The 16,131-nt window shown below is 39.8% G+C and overlaps 1 protein-coding gene across 3 annotated transcripts in view; it reads left to right on the top strand.

Annotated features, from left to right (window-relative positions):
- Positions 1 to 16,131, top strand: part of ARHGAP18 (Rho GTPase activating protein 18) — a 195,000-nt gene that overhangs the window by 164,451 nt on the left and 14,418 nt on the right. For all 3 annotated transcript variants that reach the window (XM_086707805.1, XM_025925719.2, XM_086707806.1), the window contains 4 exons: positions 2,992 to 3,151; positions 5,256 to 5,338; positions 11,044 to 11,250; positions 12,039 to 12,179. In XM_086707805.1, the coding sequence (XP_086563931.1) occupies positions 2,992 to 3,151; positions 5,256 to 5,338; positions 11,044 to 11,250; positions 12,039 to 12,179 (591 nt within the window). The remainder of the gene's footprint in view (positions 1 to 2,991; positions 3,152 to 5,255; positions 5,339 to 11,043; positions 11,251 to 12,038; positions 12,180 to 16,131) is intronic.

The raw sequence follows: 16,131 nt of genomic DNA, 5'->3' as shown, positions 1-16,131 counted from the left end.
AGACATGAGTAGTTTCATCCTTCTCAGGAAAAGAGAACATGATGAGTCAAAGTATCAATAGGGGGACTGGTGGTGGATTTAGTCAGCATGAGTAATAGCAATTGAAAAAAGTCAGGATGGGCGCCTGAGTGGCCCAGTCGGTTAAGCGTCCCACTTCGGCTCAGGTCTTGATCTCATGGTTTGTGGGTTCGAGCCCCGCGTCAGGCTCCTTGCTAACAGCTCAGGTTCTGTGTCTCCCTCTCTCTCTCTCCTTTCCTCCTTGTGCTCTCTGTCTCTGTCCCCCTCCCCAACTTGTGCATGCTCTCTCTCTCTCTCAAAAATGAAATAAACGTAAAAAAAAGATTAAAAAGTCAGGATGATAAACTCCAGCAGGGGAGCAGAGTAGGAGACATGACAATAGTCCCCATACAGAAGTCTTTGGGAGCTGACAGAATGAGACTCTGCCCCACTGCTATCCTGACTTTCATACTTCCTGTCTCACTGGATGCCAGGTAGCCCAAGCCTGGCTTGTGAAAGAGATGAGGTGATTCCCAGACTTGCCCTTCCTCCCTCCCCCTGTCACCTTTTCTGGCAAGGTGGCATTTTGTTCCCACTCTCTTGGGATGCTGTGTATCTTCCGCCTTTCTCCCTGTCCCCCAGCTCCTGCTCTGGGGATAAAGCATCCAGTAAATGCATGTAAAGATGGACTCACCCTGCAGATGAGGCATAGTACATCAGCGTCCCAGGGGAATTGCATTTTACAGGGGCCTCATGCTTGAAATTGTGGCTGTATCTGGGAAACGTGTCTAGGAAGAGGTTTTGGTTAGCAGCCACTAACAGTCTCCTCTCCAAAGTCAGCTTTGGCTCTCACCTGAGAAGAGCACAAGTCTTCCAGAATTTGCAAATCCAAGAGAAAACAGGATAGGGAGAAGAGAGATTTTCTCTTCGTTTCCTCAAGACCTATTCTATCGGACATTTTTAGAACTGAATCAGGGAGAAACGACTCTTGGTGGGCGCACGTGCTCTTTGCCTGTGACTGAGGCTGTGGGACTGCCAGGACTGGAATTAGTATTCATACCTTGCACGGTTCACATCATCTGCTTATTTTGATAAGCTTCCTCAATGTAGGATGCTAGTTTCGGCCTACCTGGCTCTTACTGCATAGGGTGATCTCGGTTTAATCAGATTCGAGTAACCTGATACATATACCCTGCTCACAAATTTCATTCAGCTTGTGTCCCGTGGGTTTGGTGTCTGGTTCACAGAGGTCCCTGAAACTGCTTTGGGGTCCGTGTACGTTTGATTAGGTGCCATTGGTTGTTTTTGTTTTTGTTTTTGTTTTTGTTTTACCAACAGTCAAACATGGATAGTGTGTGTGATTCTGAGATAAGTTCTGTTGAGAAGCACGTCCTCTTACAGAGAAAGAATCCCTCAGAAACAGGTAGCGTGACTTCAGATTACCCACATCGGCAAGAATACCGCTTCTCAGTTCACTAATTAGCACAATGTGATGGCCAACTCCTAAGAGTTGTAAACACATTTCCTTGAGTATAGGGTAGTGAACAGAATGCATGTTTTACATTTTTGACTGGAGGGCTGGCAGACCAGCTCTTAGAAATGTAATTTCTAAGAAGGTCAATTAAGTGGATTCATTTGACTCAACTCTTCAACCCAGCCTATTGTCACATCCCAAATTATGCAGCAGCTGGTCCATTATAAATAATTTAAAGATAATATGCAAAGTTTTTGGTTGTCTTTCTCCCCAGCCCCACCAAATTCTTTATACTCTTCTGCCTACTCTCCCCAGCCCTTCCCCCTCCCTCTCAATCCTCCCCCTCTCCTTTTTCCTCTCCCTCTTCCTTACTTCTTCTCTCCTTCCCTCCTTCCCTCCTTCCCTCCTTCCCTTCCTCTCCCTTTGCCTCTCTTTCCCCTCCTCCCCATTTCTAGGCTCACCTGTATGTATTTCACCAATTACAAAAATAAGTAGAGGGCAGAGTTGTGTTGGGAAGAGAAAGCGGACTAAATTCACCTCGCAAGAAAAATGAAGAATATTCTTTGGGAGAACAGTTTAAAATAATCAAGGACGTGACAGAAACTTGGAAGGATTTCCAACATAATAAGATTTATGCCACAGTGAAATGCATGTAGAAAATAGTGATTTTGAAACTAAATTGATTACTAATAATTTGGCAAATCTTATGGAGTCCTTGAGGTAAATGAACTTGGTATTTCTAATTTTGCATGGACTCCGACTGTTTTCCACAGCTAACAGCAGGATGGCTGTGTCACTTACGGCTTACCATAAGTAAGCCAATATACCAAGACAGGTATATTGATGTATTTTCAGGCCTCATTTGCTGTAGAATTTGGTTTTCCATTTCCCAGAGGTGACTAATCAGAGGTAGCCTTCTGCCTACAGCCCCAAGATTGATTATGTATTTTGTTATGTAATGTACTTCTAAATAATTTAAAACAGACTTGATAAAAATGAGTTTTTAAAAATTGAGTGAAAAATTAACATAAAGCCCCCCAGATGGAAAGACTATTTCCACTAATCTTTTTTTTTAATAAAAAAATGTTTTAATGTTTATTTTTGGGAAAAAGAGAGTTCATATGAATGGGAGCGGCAGAGATAACAGAGGATCCGAAGTGAGCTCCACGCTGACAGCAGAGAGCCCATTGGGGGGGCTCGAACTCCCGAACTTGCGATCATGACCTGAGCCACCCAGGCACCCCTTAACTAATCTTTTAATTAAACCTTTACTGCTTAGGGTCTGTTGCATATCCAGGAGAATGTATACCATTTTTGCATTTCGGGGGCCATGGGTATAATTTTTCATTGGAAAAGTATGCTTGGCGGAGTAGTATTTTTCTGAGTGACAGAGAAGTACTTTCAGATTCTTTCGAGAGAGTACAATCTCTTGTAAAGTGGGAAGTGGATCACACTTTCAGCAGGAAAAAAAAAATACACTTACTGTAGCTTTTTTTTTTTCTTCTTCTTCTGCCTTTCAGAATCTTTGCCAAGAACTAGAAGCAAAGTTTTATGAAGGGACGTTTAATTGGGAAAATGTCAAGCAGCATGACGCGGCCAGCCTGCTGAAGCTGTTCATCCGGGAGCTGCCCCAGCCGCTGCTGAGTGTAGAGTATCTGAAAGCCTTTCAAGCTGTCCAGAGTAAGTGCCATCTCTCTCTGGAGCAGTCCTTGTCCTGCTGCCATCCATATTAATTGTTTTAATGACACTTTGCATCCCAAAGGATGTAACCAGATATATTTGGGTAGACAAATTGACTCACTGTCAACGGATGCTTGAATGCCACACATTGTTTTCCTTTTCCTTTAGAAATACGCGTCTCTGAGTAAACGGTTAACAGAATGTTCTCTTCAGGTACAGATTAATTGCATGCCCATCAAGCAATACAACATATTTTCTCGTTAAAACCTGGAACTTCACATTTCTTTTATAATAGAACGAGTCACGTAAAATCTGATACATGTTTTTTTTCTTGCCAAGTGTTAAAAGCAACACTTACTGGAGAAGCTGTGGATTACCAGTTATCATAAAAGCACAGGGAGATGCGGCAGAGCCTGTGATTATTTCCTGAAAAATTAAGTTCTGAAATTGTCATGCAGAAACATGGAACAAATTATTTGGCTGCCTCCCTGATGGAGGGCTGCAAACACCTCCTATCTTGCTGTTTCGTGGTCTTGGGCAAGCTCCAAATTAATGTCTCAAATAGTTGTTGATTCTTTTCCAGTGAATACAGGGATCTTTTAAGGTTTATGTACTGGCATAATTATTCCATTTAGTCCTAGAGGCCATCTGTAAAGGAAAGAAGCCACCACTACGTTCTAATGGCCTTATCTTTAACTTCCAAATTGGGACACTTTCGAGAGTGAACGGGGGCCACTGTTGATGACTATGGTGAGCTCCACCAGACCTGTTCGGGGGAGGATTCCAACTTTTTTTTTTTTAATGGAGATATAATTGACCTATAACATTAGATACAACATAATGGTTTGGTATTTGTATATATCGTAAAATGGTCATTACCGTAAGTCTGATTAACATTCATCACCACGCATAGTCACAGTATATTTTTTTCTTGTGAGGAGAACTTTTAAGACCTACTCTCTTAGCAACTTGCAAATATGCAATACATTGTTATTAACTGTAGTCGCCATGCTGTACATTACATCGCAAGTTTGTGCCTACTGACACCCTTCACCTGTTTTGCCCCCTCACCACCCCTGCCTTTGGCTTGCACCAATTGTTCTTGGTATCTATGAGCTTATTTTTTTGTTTTTGTTTTGTTTGTTCTTCTAAGATTCCACCTGTAAGTGAAATCATATGGTATCTATCTTTGTCGTATTTTACTTCATATAATGTCCTAAAGGTCTGCTCATGTTGTCACAGGTGGCAAGATATTGTTCTTTTTATTTTATGGCTGAATAATTCTGTTATTTTCCAGGCTATTCCTCAAGTGTATAATATTGAGATGATTCTCATGTGTCATTTCATAACATTTCTTCAGAATTTCTAGGGGGAGACATGACCGAAATCCTCATCTGTTTAAAATATTTGTAATGGTTAAGTTATACTGTTTTGCATATATTCTTTGGAAATGGATTCAAGCACAAATTTATTCCTGAGGAACAAAATACCAAAATGACTCCAAATATCCCTGAGTATTACTTATATGGGTTAAGGGCTAATAAAAAGTGATAAATATCAATGCTAATAAGGTACCGCTTCAACTTGGTCATTGCTGATTGGTTTTTTCATTCGTTCCATGGATGTATGGTGACCACTTACTGTGTTTCGGACTCAGTTTTTCATATTCCTTTTGGAATTGATGGACTCTTCCCATGTAATGTGTTCACTCACCAGTAAAGAAACAAACTTCAGTGTTACAGATGCATCTTGACACCTTACCACAGAAGGTCCCACTTTCTGTGTCTCTTCGTTGGGGAGTGATTATCACGCAGAAGTTAAGATGATTTCCAAAGCGCTGTTGTATGTCTGCAAACATAAGGCCGCTCATCATACGATCACAGTTGGAAGTGAGCATTCCGAGGGAGAGGGAAACTCTAAAGCAGCAGCTGTTTCTCCTGATCTCTCTCAAACACACTCAAGAATGCTCACTGCTCAGTTGTTGTGTCTTACATTTCACAGTGATGTTTATGCCAAATAACTTTTTTCTTACAAAATGCAAAAAAGGAAGTAAAAAAAATGTTGGGTAAAGAAAAGAGTTTAGATTTATTTAATCTGTTTGCAGATCTTCCAACCAAGAGGCAACAACTACAGGCTTTGAACCTTCTTGTCATCCTCCTGCCCGATGCAAACAGAGACACCCTGAAGGTCAGCAGATTCATTTACATTAAATACCCCTCAGAACTGGGCGCCTGGGTGGCTCAGTTGGCTAAGCGTCCGACTTTAGCTCAGGTCATGATCTCACGATTCCATTCGTGAGTTCGAGTCCCGCTTTGGGCTCTGTGCTGACAGTTTGGAGCCTGGAGCCTGCTTCGGATTCTGTGTTTCCCTCCCTCTGCCCCTGCCCCTGCCCCGCTGGCACATTCTCTGTCTCTCTCCCCTCTTCCTCCCCCCGCCTATCCCCACCTCAAATATTAAAATTAATATCCCTCAGAACTAGGCAAAGTAATTTTTCATTATTTGTGGCAAAACAATGCGATGTTTTCATGGAAACATTGCTAGTAGTCTATGAAGAAAACACCGATTTTTTAAGGATAGATGGTGGAAGTTTTTAACTCTTTATTAATGCATTTAGTAAGTTAGTCATATTAACAGTATTATCAGGTGTTTAATTTTTGCTCTAACTCTTCTACAAAACCAATGAGTGAGGTTTCATTTTTTTTAATAGAAACATGGGTGCCTTGGGGTTTTTCCTTTTTATTTTTCTACGTTTTCCAAATTTTATTTAATGAGTGTACAGTAATTTGAAAAATGAATGTTTAAAAAGAAAGTAAGACTCATCAAGCATAACCTGTTGCCTAAAGATGTTATATTGTTTGTGGTTCTATGCAATAGAGTTTGAAATAAGTCATAATGATTTTGAAATGTTTGCTTAGCCAAAAGATAGACCAACTCAAACCACTTCTAGTTATTCCTCTAAGGACTTACCCTGAGTTTCTGATTTACATCATCATTTCAAATTGATTTGGTCTATATGATTTAATACCATTTATTATAAACATTATCAGGGGCTTTTATAATGATCAGTGGATTGTTCCACATTGATTTATTTTTGTAACAGCAAAATTTTGTAGAGCATTTGTAAAGGTTTAATTATAAACTTACAGAAGAAAGAAAAATTTTAAAATATTTTAGAAAGAGTATGTACCCCAAGTTTTGCCATTGTCTTAAAATTTGGGGGGAGGGGCACCTGGGTGGCTTAGTTGGTTGAGTGTCTGACTCTTGGTTTCAGCTCGGGTCTTACCTCGTGGTTCATGGGTTGGAGCCCCATGTTAGGTTCTGAACTCACAGTACAGAGCCTGCTTGGGATTCTCTGTCTCCTTCTCCCTGCCCCTCCCCTGCTCACTCGCTCTCCCTCTCTCTCTTTCTGTCTCTCTCAAGAATAAATAAACTTAAAAAAAATAAAGTAGAATGGGGGTAAGATCTATTAAAAAAAAGAAACTTATGTAGATGAGGGTAGAACCCATGCCCCTTTACCTCCTACATTTCTTTCTACTTAAAGTTACAAAATCGTGCCACGAAATTTCATGTCAAGAAAACAAAACCAGTAAGTAAATGTTGGAAGTTTTCCTGGACCTCATTGAGACTCCTTGAACAGAAACTAGGTGAATGATAGTTCTTTCGTGCCCATGGCATGGATGTTAATACTCAACTTTTCTGGATGGAAGAGTTTATGAGGATTACTGGGGTAAAAACCCTGCCTCTTCTACAGGAGAGCTTCCAAAGAGTTACTCCCTTTACTAAGTCGGGGAAAAAAAATCTTCTTCACTGACTGTTACATGCATAACTGAGAAGGCGGCAATGGGTGGGGTTTTGGAGACAGGGGCCGACTCCAGTAAGGGTTACATTTAAACATTGTGTGACCAGGCTTGCCGTGTACAGGTAGACTATTGCTGAGATGGGGACATCTGGCTCAGGACAGAGCAGGGACTGAGTTCCAGTCTGCTTGTAGGCCTTGGCCTGACACAGGGCGTCAACCGCCCAGGAAGAGAAACTGAACCCATCATTTTTCTTATTCACATAGAGGTACCTGTCTGTGATGGCTCTGTGAATGACCAGTATAAGGCGGGAATTGAAAAGACATGATTTAGGGCACCTGGGTGGCTCAGTCAGTTAAGCATCCGACTTCAGCTCAGGTTATGATCTCATGGTTTGTGGGTTTGAGCCCTGTGTCAAGCCCTCTGCTCAGAGCCTGGAGCCTGCTTCGGATTCTGTGCCTCCATCTCTCCGCCCCTCTGCTGCTCTCTCTCTCTCTCTCTCTCTCTCTCTCTCTCTTTCAAACATAAATAAACAGGAAAATTAAAAAAAAGACATGATTTACTTAAAATATGTCTGCATTCAAATGAGTTCAGATCATTGTGAGAGCAAACACTTATTCCAGTATGGTTGCTATCGGGCAAGGCTGGTCTTCAACTTAAGTTTGGAATTCGCCTTCAGACTCCCAGGCACACTCTTGAAAATTGTTTGAAAAAAAATGTTTCTTTTTAAAATTTTAGAATATGTTTAATTTTTGCATATAAGGTTATGGGAGTACAGTTTTGTAAATAAGGTGGGAAATACTTTTTGGGGGATAAAATGTTGGACAATGAAGGGGCACCTGGGTGGCTTAGTCGGTTAAGAATCCAGCTTCAGCTCAGGTCATGATCTCGCGGTCCATGAGTTCGAGCCCCGCGTCGGGCTCTGTGCTGACAGCTCAGAGCCTGGAGCTTGCTTCAGATTCTCTCTCTCTCTCTCTCTCTCTCTCTCTCTCTCTCTCTCTCTCTCTCTCTCTCTCTCTTCCCCTCCCCAGCTCACACTCTGTTCTCTCTGTCTCTCAAAAATGAATAAATGTTAAAAAAAAAATTGGAAAATGAAAACAAACCCAGTAAATTTAGTAATTAAGCTTTATTTAAGAGCTTAATTAGCCTTGGGGCGCCTGGGTGGCGCAGTCGGTTAAGCGTCCGACTTCAGCCAGGTCATGATCTCGCGGTCTGTGAGTTCGAGCCCCGCGTCAGGCTCTGGGCTGATGGCTCAGAGCCTGGAGCCTGTTTCCGATTCTGTGTCTCCCTCTCTCTCTGCCCCTCCCCCGTTCATGCTCTGTCTCTCTCTGTCCCAAAAATAAAATAAACGTTAAAAAAAAAAAAAAAAATTTAAGAGCTTAATTAGCCTTGATGAGTGTTTAAAACACAGATTCAAATAATAGAAACACTGAAACAAATATGCTATATGTACAAGAAAATAAACCACTTACATTTAGTTCTAAGTGAAGGAAAGCTCTATAACAAGGTAATTTCCAGAAGCTTAATGCAAACTTCCCCAATTTTCATGAGCCTCGGGCTGCTCCTTCTGTTGCCATTCAGAGAGATGGGATCCTGTGTATGACCTTTGTAGACTGTTACTATAGCACATGGAGTGGTTTGGAGGCATTACTGTGTCCCAACACCACGTCCTACTTTAAGCCTAAAGAGGTGTCTTTGGGCAAACTGCTTTTTCTGCCTTGAATTATTGTTCATTTGAATCATTGATCATAACTACTTTTGGAGGAATAATGAAAACTGATGTTATCAACAGGGCATCCATGTTAATATAATCATTGGCGTTTATTTAGTTATTTAGTCATTTAGTTAGTTTGAAGAAGTTAACTATACACATCGTCTTGCCCACTCCTGGTAGGCTGGGGAATTCGTATTCCAGTTTTACAAATAAGGCTTTAAAGGGCAGAGAGAGCAAAAGTTTACCCCAAAATCACATACGGCTAATAGCTAACTGTGCTGGGACTCAAGCTGGGTTTTCAAGGAGTAGGTCCAGTGATACTTGTGTAATACCAGACTGGTGACAGATACTTTTTTAAAAAGGGCGGTTCTTGGGGTGCCTGAGTGGCTCAGTCAGTTAAGTGACTGGCTCAGCTCATGATCTCACGATTGGTGAGTTTCAGCACGGAGCCTACTTGCGATTCCCTCTTCCTCTCTCTCTGTCCCTCCCCTGCTTGTGCTCCTTCTCTTCTGTGGCTGAGTGCTGTCTCCCTTTCTCCCTCTCTCTCTCAAAATAAATAAACTTTAAAAAATAATAATAAAAAAATAAAAAGGACAGTTCTCTTTCAGGTAAAGAGAAAATATATCTGAAGATGAAGTGCTTTCAACAAAGGCGAGGCTAACATTTTATTAATTTCATATCTACATACCCAGAAACACAACATTCTAGTATTCTAATAGTAATAGTTTGAATAATCTTATTGCATATGTGCGCTACAATTAAAGTGGTTTATTACCTAATCTCTGTAATTTATGCTCTGTAAAGAAAGAGATACACTGGTACCTGAATAATTATTCTGGTCTCTGGAACAAAATTAAAATTTTTTCCCCAAACCTCACCAATTAATCTTTTGTTCTCATTTGAGAAGGTATTGTTTCTATATAGCCTTATGCTTAGATTACAATTTAACTTTCTGAGCACTATACCAGAAATTAGATACATAAATCTTATTGCTAGGTATTGAGTCTGTGCCTTTAGTTTGTTTCAAAATTTTGAGGTCTATATAGCAGCTTTACTTGATTTAAGATCCATCTGTTAACACAGGCTTTCCCCCCCACCCCCGTCCAAATCCTGTGAGAGATGAACACAGTTTTATTGTTACTCTTTTTCCACTTTGGTACAGTTTATTTGACCCTTTACAGATAGGGACTTCAAGCTAAATATGAAAACATGAGTCTTTTAGTACTTAAGAGTTCCGAAAGGAAAGCCAAATAGACCTTCTCCAGCATTAGCTAGCTCTATGACCTCTAGCACATTACTTACATTCTCTTACACTTTGTTTGCTCATCTGTAAAATGGGGATAATTACAGCCTCTATCTCCAGTAAGGAGTAAGTGAGGTGATATCGGCGATGTGCTTAAAGCAACCTCTCCCTCACTCAGAAAACACTGAATACTTGTGTAGTTATTATTGTGATTGTTTGAGACCAAAATCAAGGATAAAGGGAAAAGAAGAACTGAAAGGAGGAGGGTGAAGTAAGCTCCTGTGGCCTCTATGGAGGGTAGGCTCAGAGGACACAGGAGTGTTGCCAACAGAGGTGGGAAGTGGGTGGCATCACCAACCCGTTGGGGTGAGAAGTTCCTTTTTATTTACACATTCAGTTTTTCAAAACTCTCTTCTCTTTTTGTCTCTCCATTCCCCCTTCTTCCATGTGACAGTCTCCATTCTTTTTAGATTTCATGTCAGCTAGCTATTGAGTACCTTAAAGCCATTCTAAGGGAATATATATATGTATTTTATTTATATATTTATATATATATATAAATATATATATAACTTATATATATATTATTTATATATGTATTATTTATATATATTTATATATAATTATTTCCATAGTTCAATATATATATAGAATATATTGAATATATATTATATTGAATATATATTGAATATATTGAATATATTGAATATATATTATATTGAATATATACATATATATATTGAATTCCTAAAGATAAAAGCGAAGCTCTTCCTGAAGCAAGTGCATCTTACTATGATATTTTAAATTGCTTTTCAGTGCTCCGTGGCTCTGGTAGGTTCTAGGTCTGATACATCTGCCTCCATTCCTCTCCCAGCTGCCTAGTTCAGATGTGTGTCCTGCCCGCCTCATTCCCCAGGGCCATAGCCCTTGGTAGAAACAAAGCACCACCTCGGACCATCCTGGAGTTCGTTACCCAAATGGAGAACTGTTGATGACAAGGCCCATTGGATGTAGCTAGTTGACTGTGGTTATGCACAACTTGTTATTTTTTAACTAAGTAAAAATCCCATATGCTACAGTGCTTTAATCTCTTATCTTCATGAGAACACAAATCTCAAAAGAGCTATTTCTGTTTTAGGCCCTGCTTGAATTTCTCCAAAGAGTTATAGACAATAGAGACAAAAATAAGATGACAACTATGAATGTAGCAATGGTCATGGCCCCAAATCTCTTCATGTGTCACGCACTGGGTTTGAAGTGCAGTGAACAGCGAGAATTTGTAATGGCAGCTGGGACAGCTAATATCATGCACTTATTGATTAAGTATCAAAAACTTCTGTGGACAGTAAGTATATCTCTTTAAGTTCTGATAATGAGTGATGATATCTAGATTCTAAAGACTTTTTATGGTTGTATTTTCCTTAAAAAGCTAACCAACAGAGGTGATTTCAAGTGCAATTAAAAAAATGTCTATACGCCTGAAATTGATAGAACACTGTAAGTTAACTACACTGAAATTTAAAAAAAAATGTCCACTTACCGAATCTCCGTTTTTAAAATGCCAGGAATGGTTCGTTATTTCAATTTGGTAACTTCTAAAATATTTTCTTTTTGCTATTGTAATTTCTGAGAATCATTTGTTCCTAGATTGTTGCTAGATAACTCTCAGCATTTATTGGTGAGTTTTTCTTTCCCTTTTAACAAGTGAGGCTGGCTAGTTATTAGAAGGGACTGCAGGTTAGCTAAGGGCTAGGTTGTTGACAGGTGGCTGCTAAAAGGACCAACCATCAAGGTGGTGGCCCTTAATGCCAGTCACCTCATGTCAGGCAGTCTCTAATTTTGGCATATGAGGCATAGAAGATAGCCACTATGACCTTGAACTTTACCAAGCCTCTTTCTGAACCTTACTTACACAATGGGAGGTAAGTTACTTCATGTGGATGCTGTGTCCTCATAGTGAATGAGAAAGAGATGCATTTTTGCATATTTCATGAAGAGTAAGTGTAAAATGGCATAGTCTTGTCAAATAGACAAAACCTTTACTTCTCTCTAAATTTAAAAAATAATTATTTCCATAGTTCAAAATTGTGCCATTTCTTTTTCCTTCCCAAACTTGATTTTATTTCTCCATAGATTCCCAAGTTTATTGTCAACCAAGTGAGAAAGCAAAATACTGAAAATCATAAAAAAGATAAAAAAGCCATGAAGAAACTGCTGAAGAAAATGGCTTATGACCGAGAAAAATATGAAAAGCAAGATAAGAGTACAAACGATGTAAGAAAAACTTGAAGATGTGTATTTATGCAGATTTCAGTATTGTTTTTACTTATCATACAAGAAAAGTGTTTCATATGTTTCTGTAGTATGACTTTCTATCTGCTTCCGGGCCTTGGTACTACTTAGAAGGTAAAGGCCTCAATAATGGCAACTGTGTTTCTACTAATGATCAGTATTAACAGTTGCTCAGGTGTTGATGACTCAGCATATGAGCTGTTAATGGGAAACAAAGGAAAAGAGCAAGACGAGAGTGTCTCAACACCCACCCACCCACACAAAGGACTCTGCAGACTCCGGTTGCCCACTGAATGTGCAATCTCTACTGAGGGAAGAGTCCCTGTTATGAATCACTGATCTTTTGTCTTCAATTTCCTCATCTGTAAAATGGGGGAAAATAACCCAGACAAACAGACCAATGGTTGGTTATGACCAGGATCCTTCCTGGACTTCAGTAAGTACTTAAAGGCCCTTAATTGGATCCCTGGAAGAATTTGGTGAGATTTATGTTGGAATGAAGAAAATTAAAATGTTCACAAAAGAAATTTCTAAATACGAGCATTTATAAACCGCTGTAAGAATATATTAAGAATTGGGTTTAAGATAAGAAAATATGCTACATGAAAACACATTGGAGAAGTGAGTTATCAAAGCTCTAACTTAAGATCATGATGTGAAAGGGTTTCTATTGTTCTGTTTAAGGTGGAGACACCCTGCACAACCAGCACCACCACTGAGGTTACTCAGTTACATGCTGACATCTTGTGGAATAATGTGGAAATGCAATTATCAGCCTTTGATTTTTTTTGGCTTTGGCCTACTTAGGGATCTAGTAATTGTGAAAAAATATATGTACGTATGTATGTGTATATATATATTCTATATTTATAGCTCTCACCACTATGAAATAACAATTTTTGGCATTAAGTATTTTTGGTCAAATTTTAAAGTATCTTTAAGAACATAAAATTTAATTAAGGGGAATTGTAAACAGTGTTCAATTTTTTTTTTTTTGTGGGCGGGGGGAAGGCTTGATCTTATAGATTAGAAAGGGTTTTTGACATTTCATTTTTGTTTAATTGAGAACATTTACTCTAACACTATTACAAATATGTGAATATCATTTTGCTTTGTAGCTCTGCTTATTCATATTAACTCAGGTGACTTCATAGCCCTGTCTTTTTTGTAAGGTGGTTATAACGTGATTCTCTGAGGTATGTTATATATCCAAGAAAGCATTTATGCTGTACCTTTTAAATAATCTTTAGGGGCACCTATGTGGCTCAGTCAGTTGAGCATCCGACTTCAGCTCAGGTCATGATCTTGCAGTTTGTGAATTTGAGCCCCACACTGGACTCACTGCTGTCAGACTGTCAGTGCAGAGCCCGCTTCAGATCCTCTGTCCCCTTCTCTCTGCCCCTTCTAAAGCTTGCGCTTTCCTAAACATAAATATTTAAAAAAAAAAAAAACTAAATCTTTAGATAAAAATTTAAAAGTTGTGTTTTGGAGATGAAACGTTTACATGATTTTGTTATTTACAAAGGATTTGTGTTAACTTGGATTTCTTTAGTTTGTTCGTTGAGTTAATTAGTTGAGAGTTGGTCTGAGAGTTATCTCTGTACTCGTTAGAAGCCATATTGTCATTTTAAGACTTAGGATTTAAATCTTCGCTTTATCATGTATTAGCTGTTAGTCTTTCTGAGTTTTTGTTTTCTGAGAAATTCAGTGGTTCTTCTAATAAAATGCCTCCTTAGTACCAAGGAAGTGGTTTACATGTTTAGGAATTTGAATTTATCCTGAGTGAAATGGGGTCATTGCAGGGTTTGAGCAAAAGCTTGAAAATCTGTGTTTTAAAATGTTCCCTTGGTGGGGGGCGGTGCATGGGTGGCTCAGTCAGTTGAGCGTCCAACCCTTGATTTTGGCTCAGGTCATGATCCTGGGGTCCTAGGATTGAGCCCCGGGGTTGGGCTATGTTTTGAGTATGGAGCCTCCTTGAGATTCTCTCTCTCTCTCTCTCTCTCTCTCTCTCTCTCTCTCTCTGTCTCTGTCTGTCTCTGCCTCCCTCTGCCTCCCTCTGCCTCCTTCTGTCCCACACCTGCTTGTACACTTTCCCTCTCTCTCTTTTTCAAATTAAAAAATCTATTTTAAAAATAATAACTAAAAAATAAATGTTCCCTTGGATGATTGTGTTGAGAATAGATTATAGGAGAGTCAACAGAGATGGGGAGAGGATCACATCTTAATCCAAGTGAGAGACCAGGATGTTAGTCCTGGAGAGGAAGTGGTCAGATTCTGTGTTTTTTGAAGTTAGATCCATTGGAATTTCTTCAAGTTGAAATGATAAGAGTTGTAGGAAAAGGAAGTAAAAGATGACTGCAAGGTTTTGGCTTGAGAAATTAGAAGGCTGGAATTGTCCTCTTGATGGGGGGATCACAGTTTTCAGTCTGGGTGTGTTGAGTGTAAGGTGTGTATTAGATAAATAAGGAGGAATGTTTGGGTGTGTTTAATGGGAAGGTTAGGGCATACTGGCCAGTGAGGTGCATGGAGAGCAGGGGCAGAAGGAAGGCCAGGATCCGTCACTAGGGGGAGCCTGCTTCTATTCTGAGGAAAGCTGTGACCACAGGAGTTACATGATTATGTGTAAATTTTAAAATAGTTGCTGTAAGGGTGCCTGGGTGGCTCAGTTGGTTGAGCGTCCGACTCTTGATTTCAGCTCAGGTCATGATCCCAGAGTCATGGGATTGAGACCCGTGTCAGGCTGTGTGCTGAGCATGGAGCCTCCTTAAGATTCCCTCCCCTCCCTTCCCCTCCCCTCCCCTCCCCTCCCTCTCTCCCTCTCTCCCTCTCCCCCTCTCCTTCTGCCCCTCTCCCCCCCACTCATGTGCACTTTCTCTCTCTAAGGTAAAAATAAATAGTTGCTGCGATGTCAGGTGAAGGAAAGATTGGAGCAGTGAAAAATGGGAGGTTAGGCAGGAGATGCCAGCTAATTTCATTGCTGATAGGAGTACATAAATTGGTAGAATTCCTCTGGAGAGCAGTTAGCATGTGGCAGAGGCCTGAAAACCATGCTCTTCATTGTATTCAGAAATTCCTTTAAAGGGAATAATAACATAGCCATGTAAATAGTTATGCTTAAGTTCATTGCCATATTCCGTATACTGACGAGAATTAGAAGTAATCCACAAGGGTGGAGATGATTGGTTACATGAGTTACGGCATATCTGTGTAATGAAATACCATGGAAATACAAGTGTATATATATGACATCAGAAGATACTCATAATATGTTGAAGAAAAGTTACAAATTCATGAATATTGCCATATTTTTAAGGGGTAGTATCATAATTTTGAATGCTTGCCAGAGATCAGGCATGGTGCAGTTTCATTGAAGAATGAGGTGCAGTTGTCTCATTTTTTACAGACAAAGTGAGGATCAGGGATCTTAAATAACTTAAGCTTATCTAAAAAGGAAATGGTAGGGCTGGAATTTGAATCCAAATCTATATATCCTTAAATCTGGGTGTCTTTACTCTTATTCTCTATTTCTTTAATATCACAGAAAAATTCTGAGAAGGATATATATCCTAGTCTAGGGCTAATGTGTAGTAATACAATGAAAATGTAATAGCGCCATTATTTATTTTTTTAAGTTTATTTATTTTGAGAGAGAGGGAGCACATGTGGGGGAGGAGCAGAGAGAGAGAGAAGGAGAAAGAGAATCCCAAGCAGGCTCTGTGCTGTCAGGGCAGAACCCAGTGTGGGCCTCAATCTCATGAACTGTGAAACCACGACCTGAACTGAGATCAAAAGTCGGAGGCTTAACCAATGAAGCCACCCAGCCACCCCTATACAGCCGCTATTAACATACGTTTAATATATAGCTTTTATCATAGTCCTCCTGGTCAATGCCAACACCCAGCAGAAGGATTGGGAGGAAGTATTAAATGTGAGC

The sequence above is a fragment of the Puma concolor genome, chromosome B2 (assembly GCF_028749965.1).
Source record: "Puma concolor isolate L17-30 chromosome B2, mPumCon1.1.hap2, whole genome shotgun sequence".
NCBI lineage: Eukaryota > Metazoa > Chordata > Mammalia > Carnivora > Felidae > Puma > Puma concolor.
Note: the sequence above shows the minus strand (reverse complement) of the source record. Positions and strands in the feature narration are given on the sequence as shown.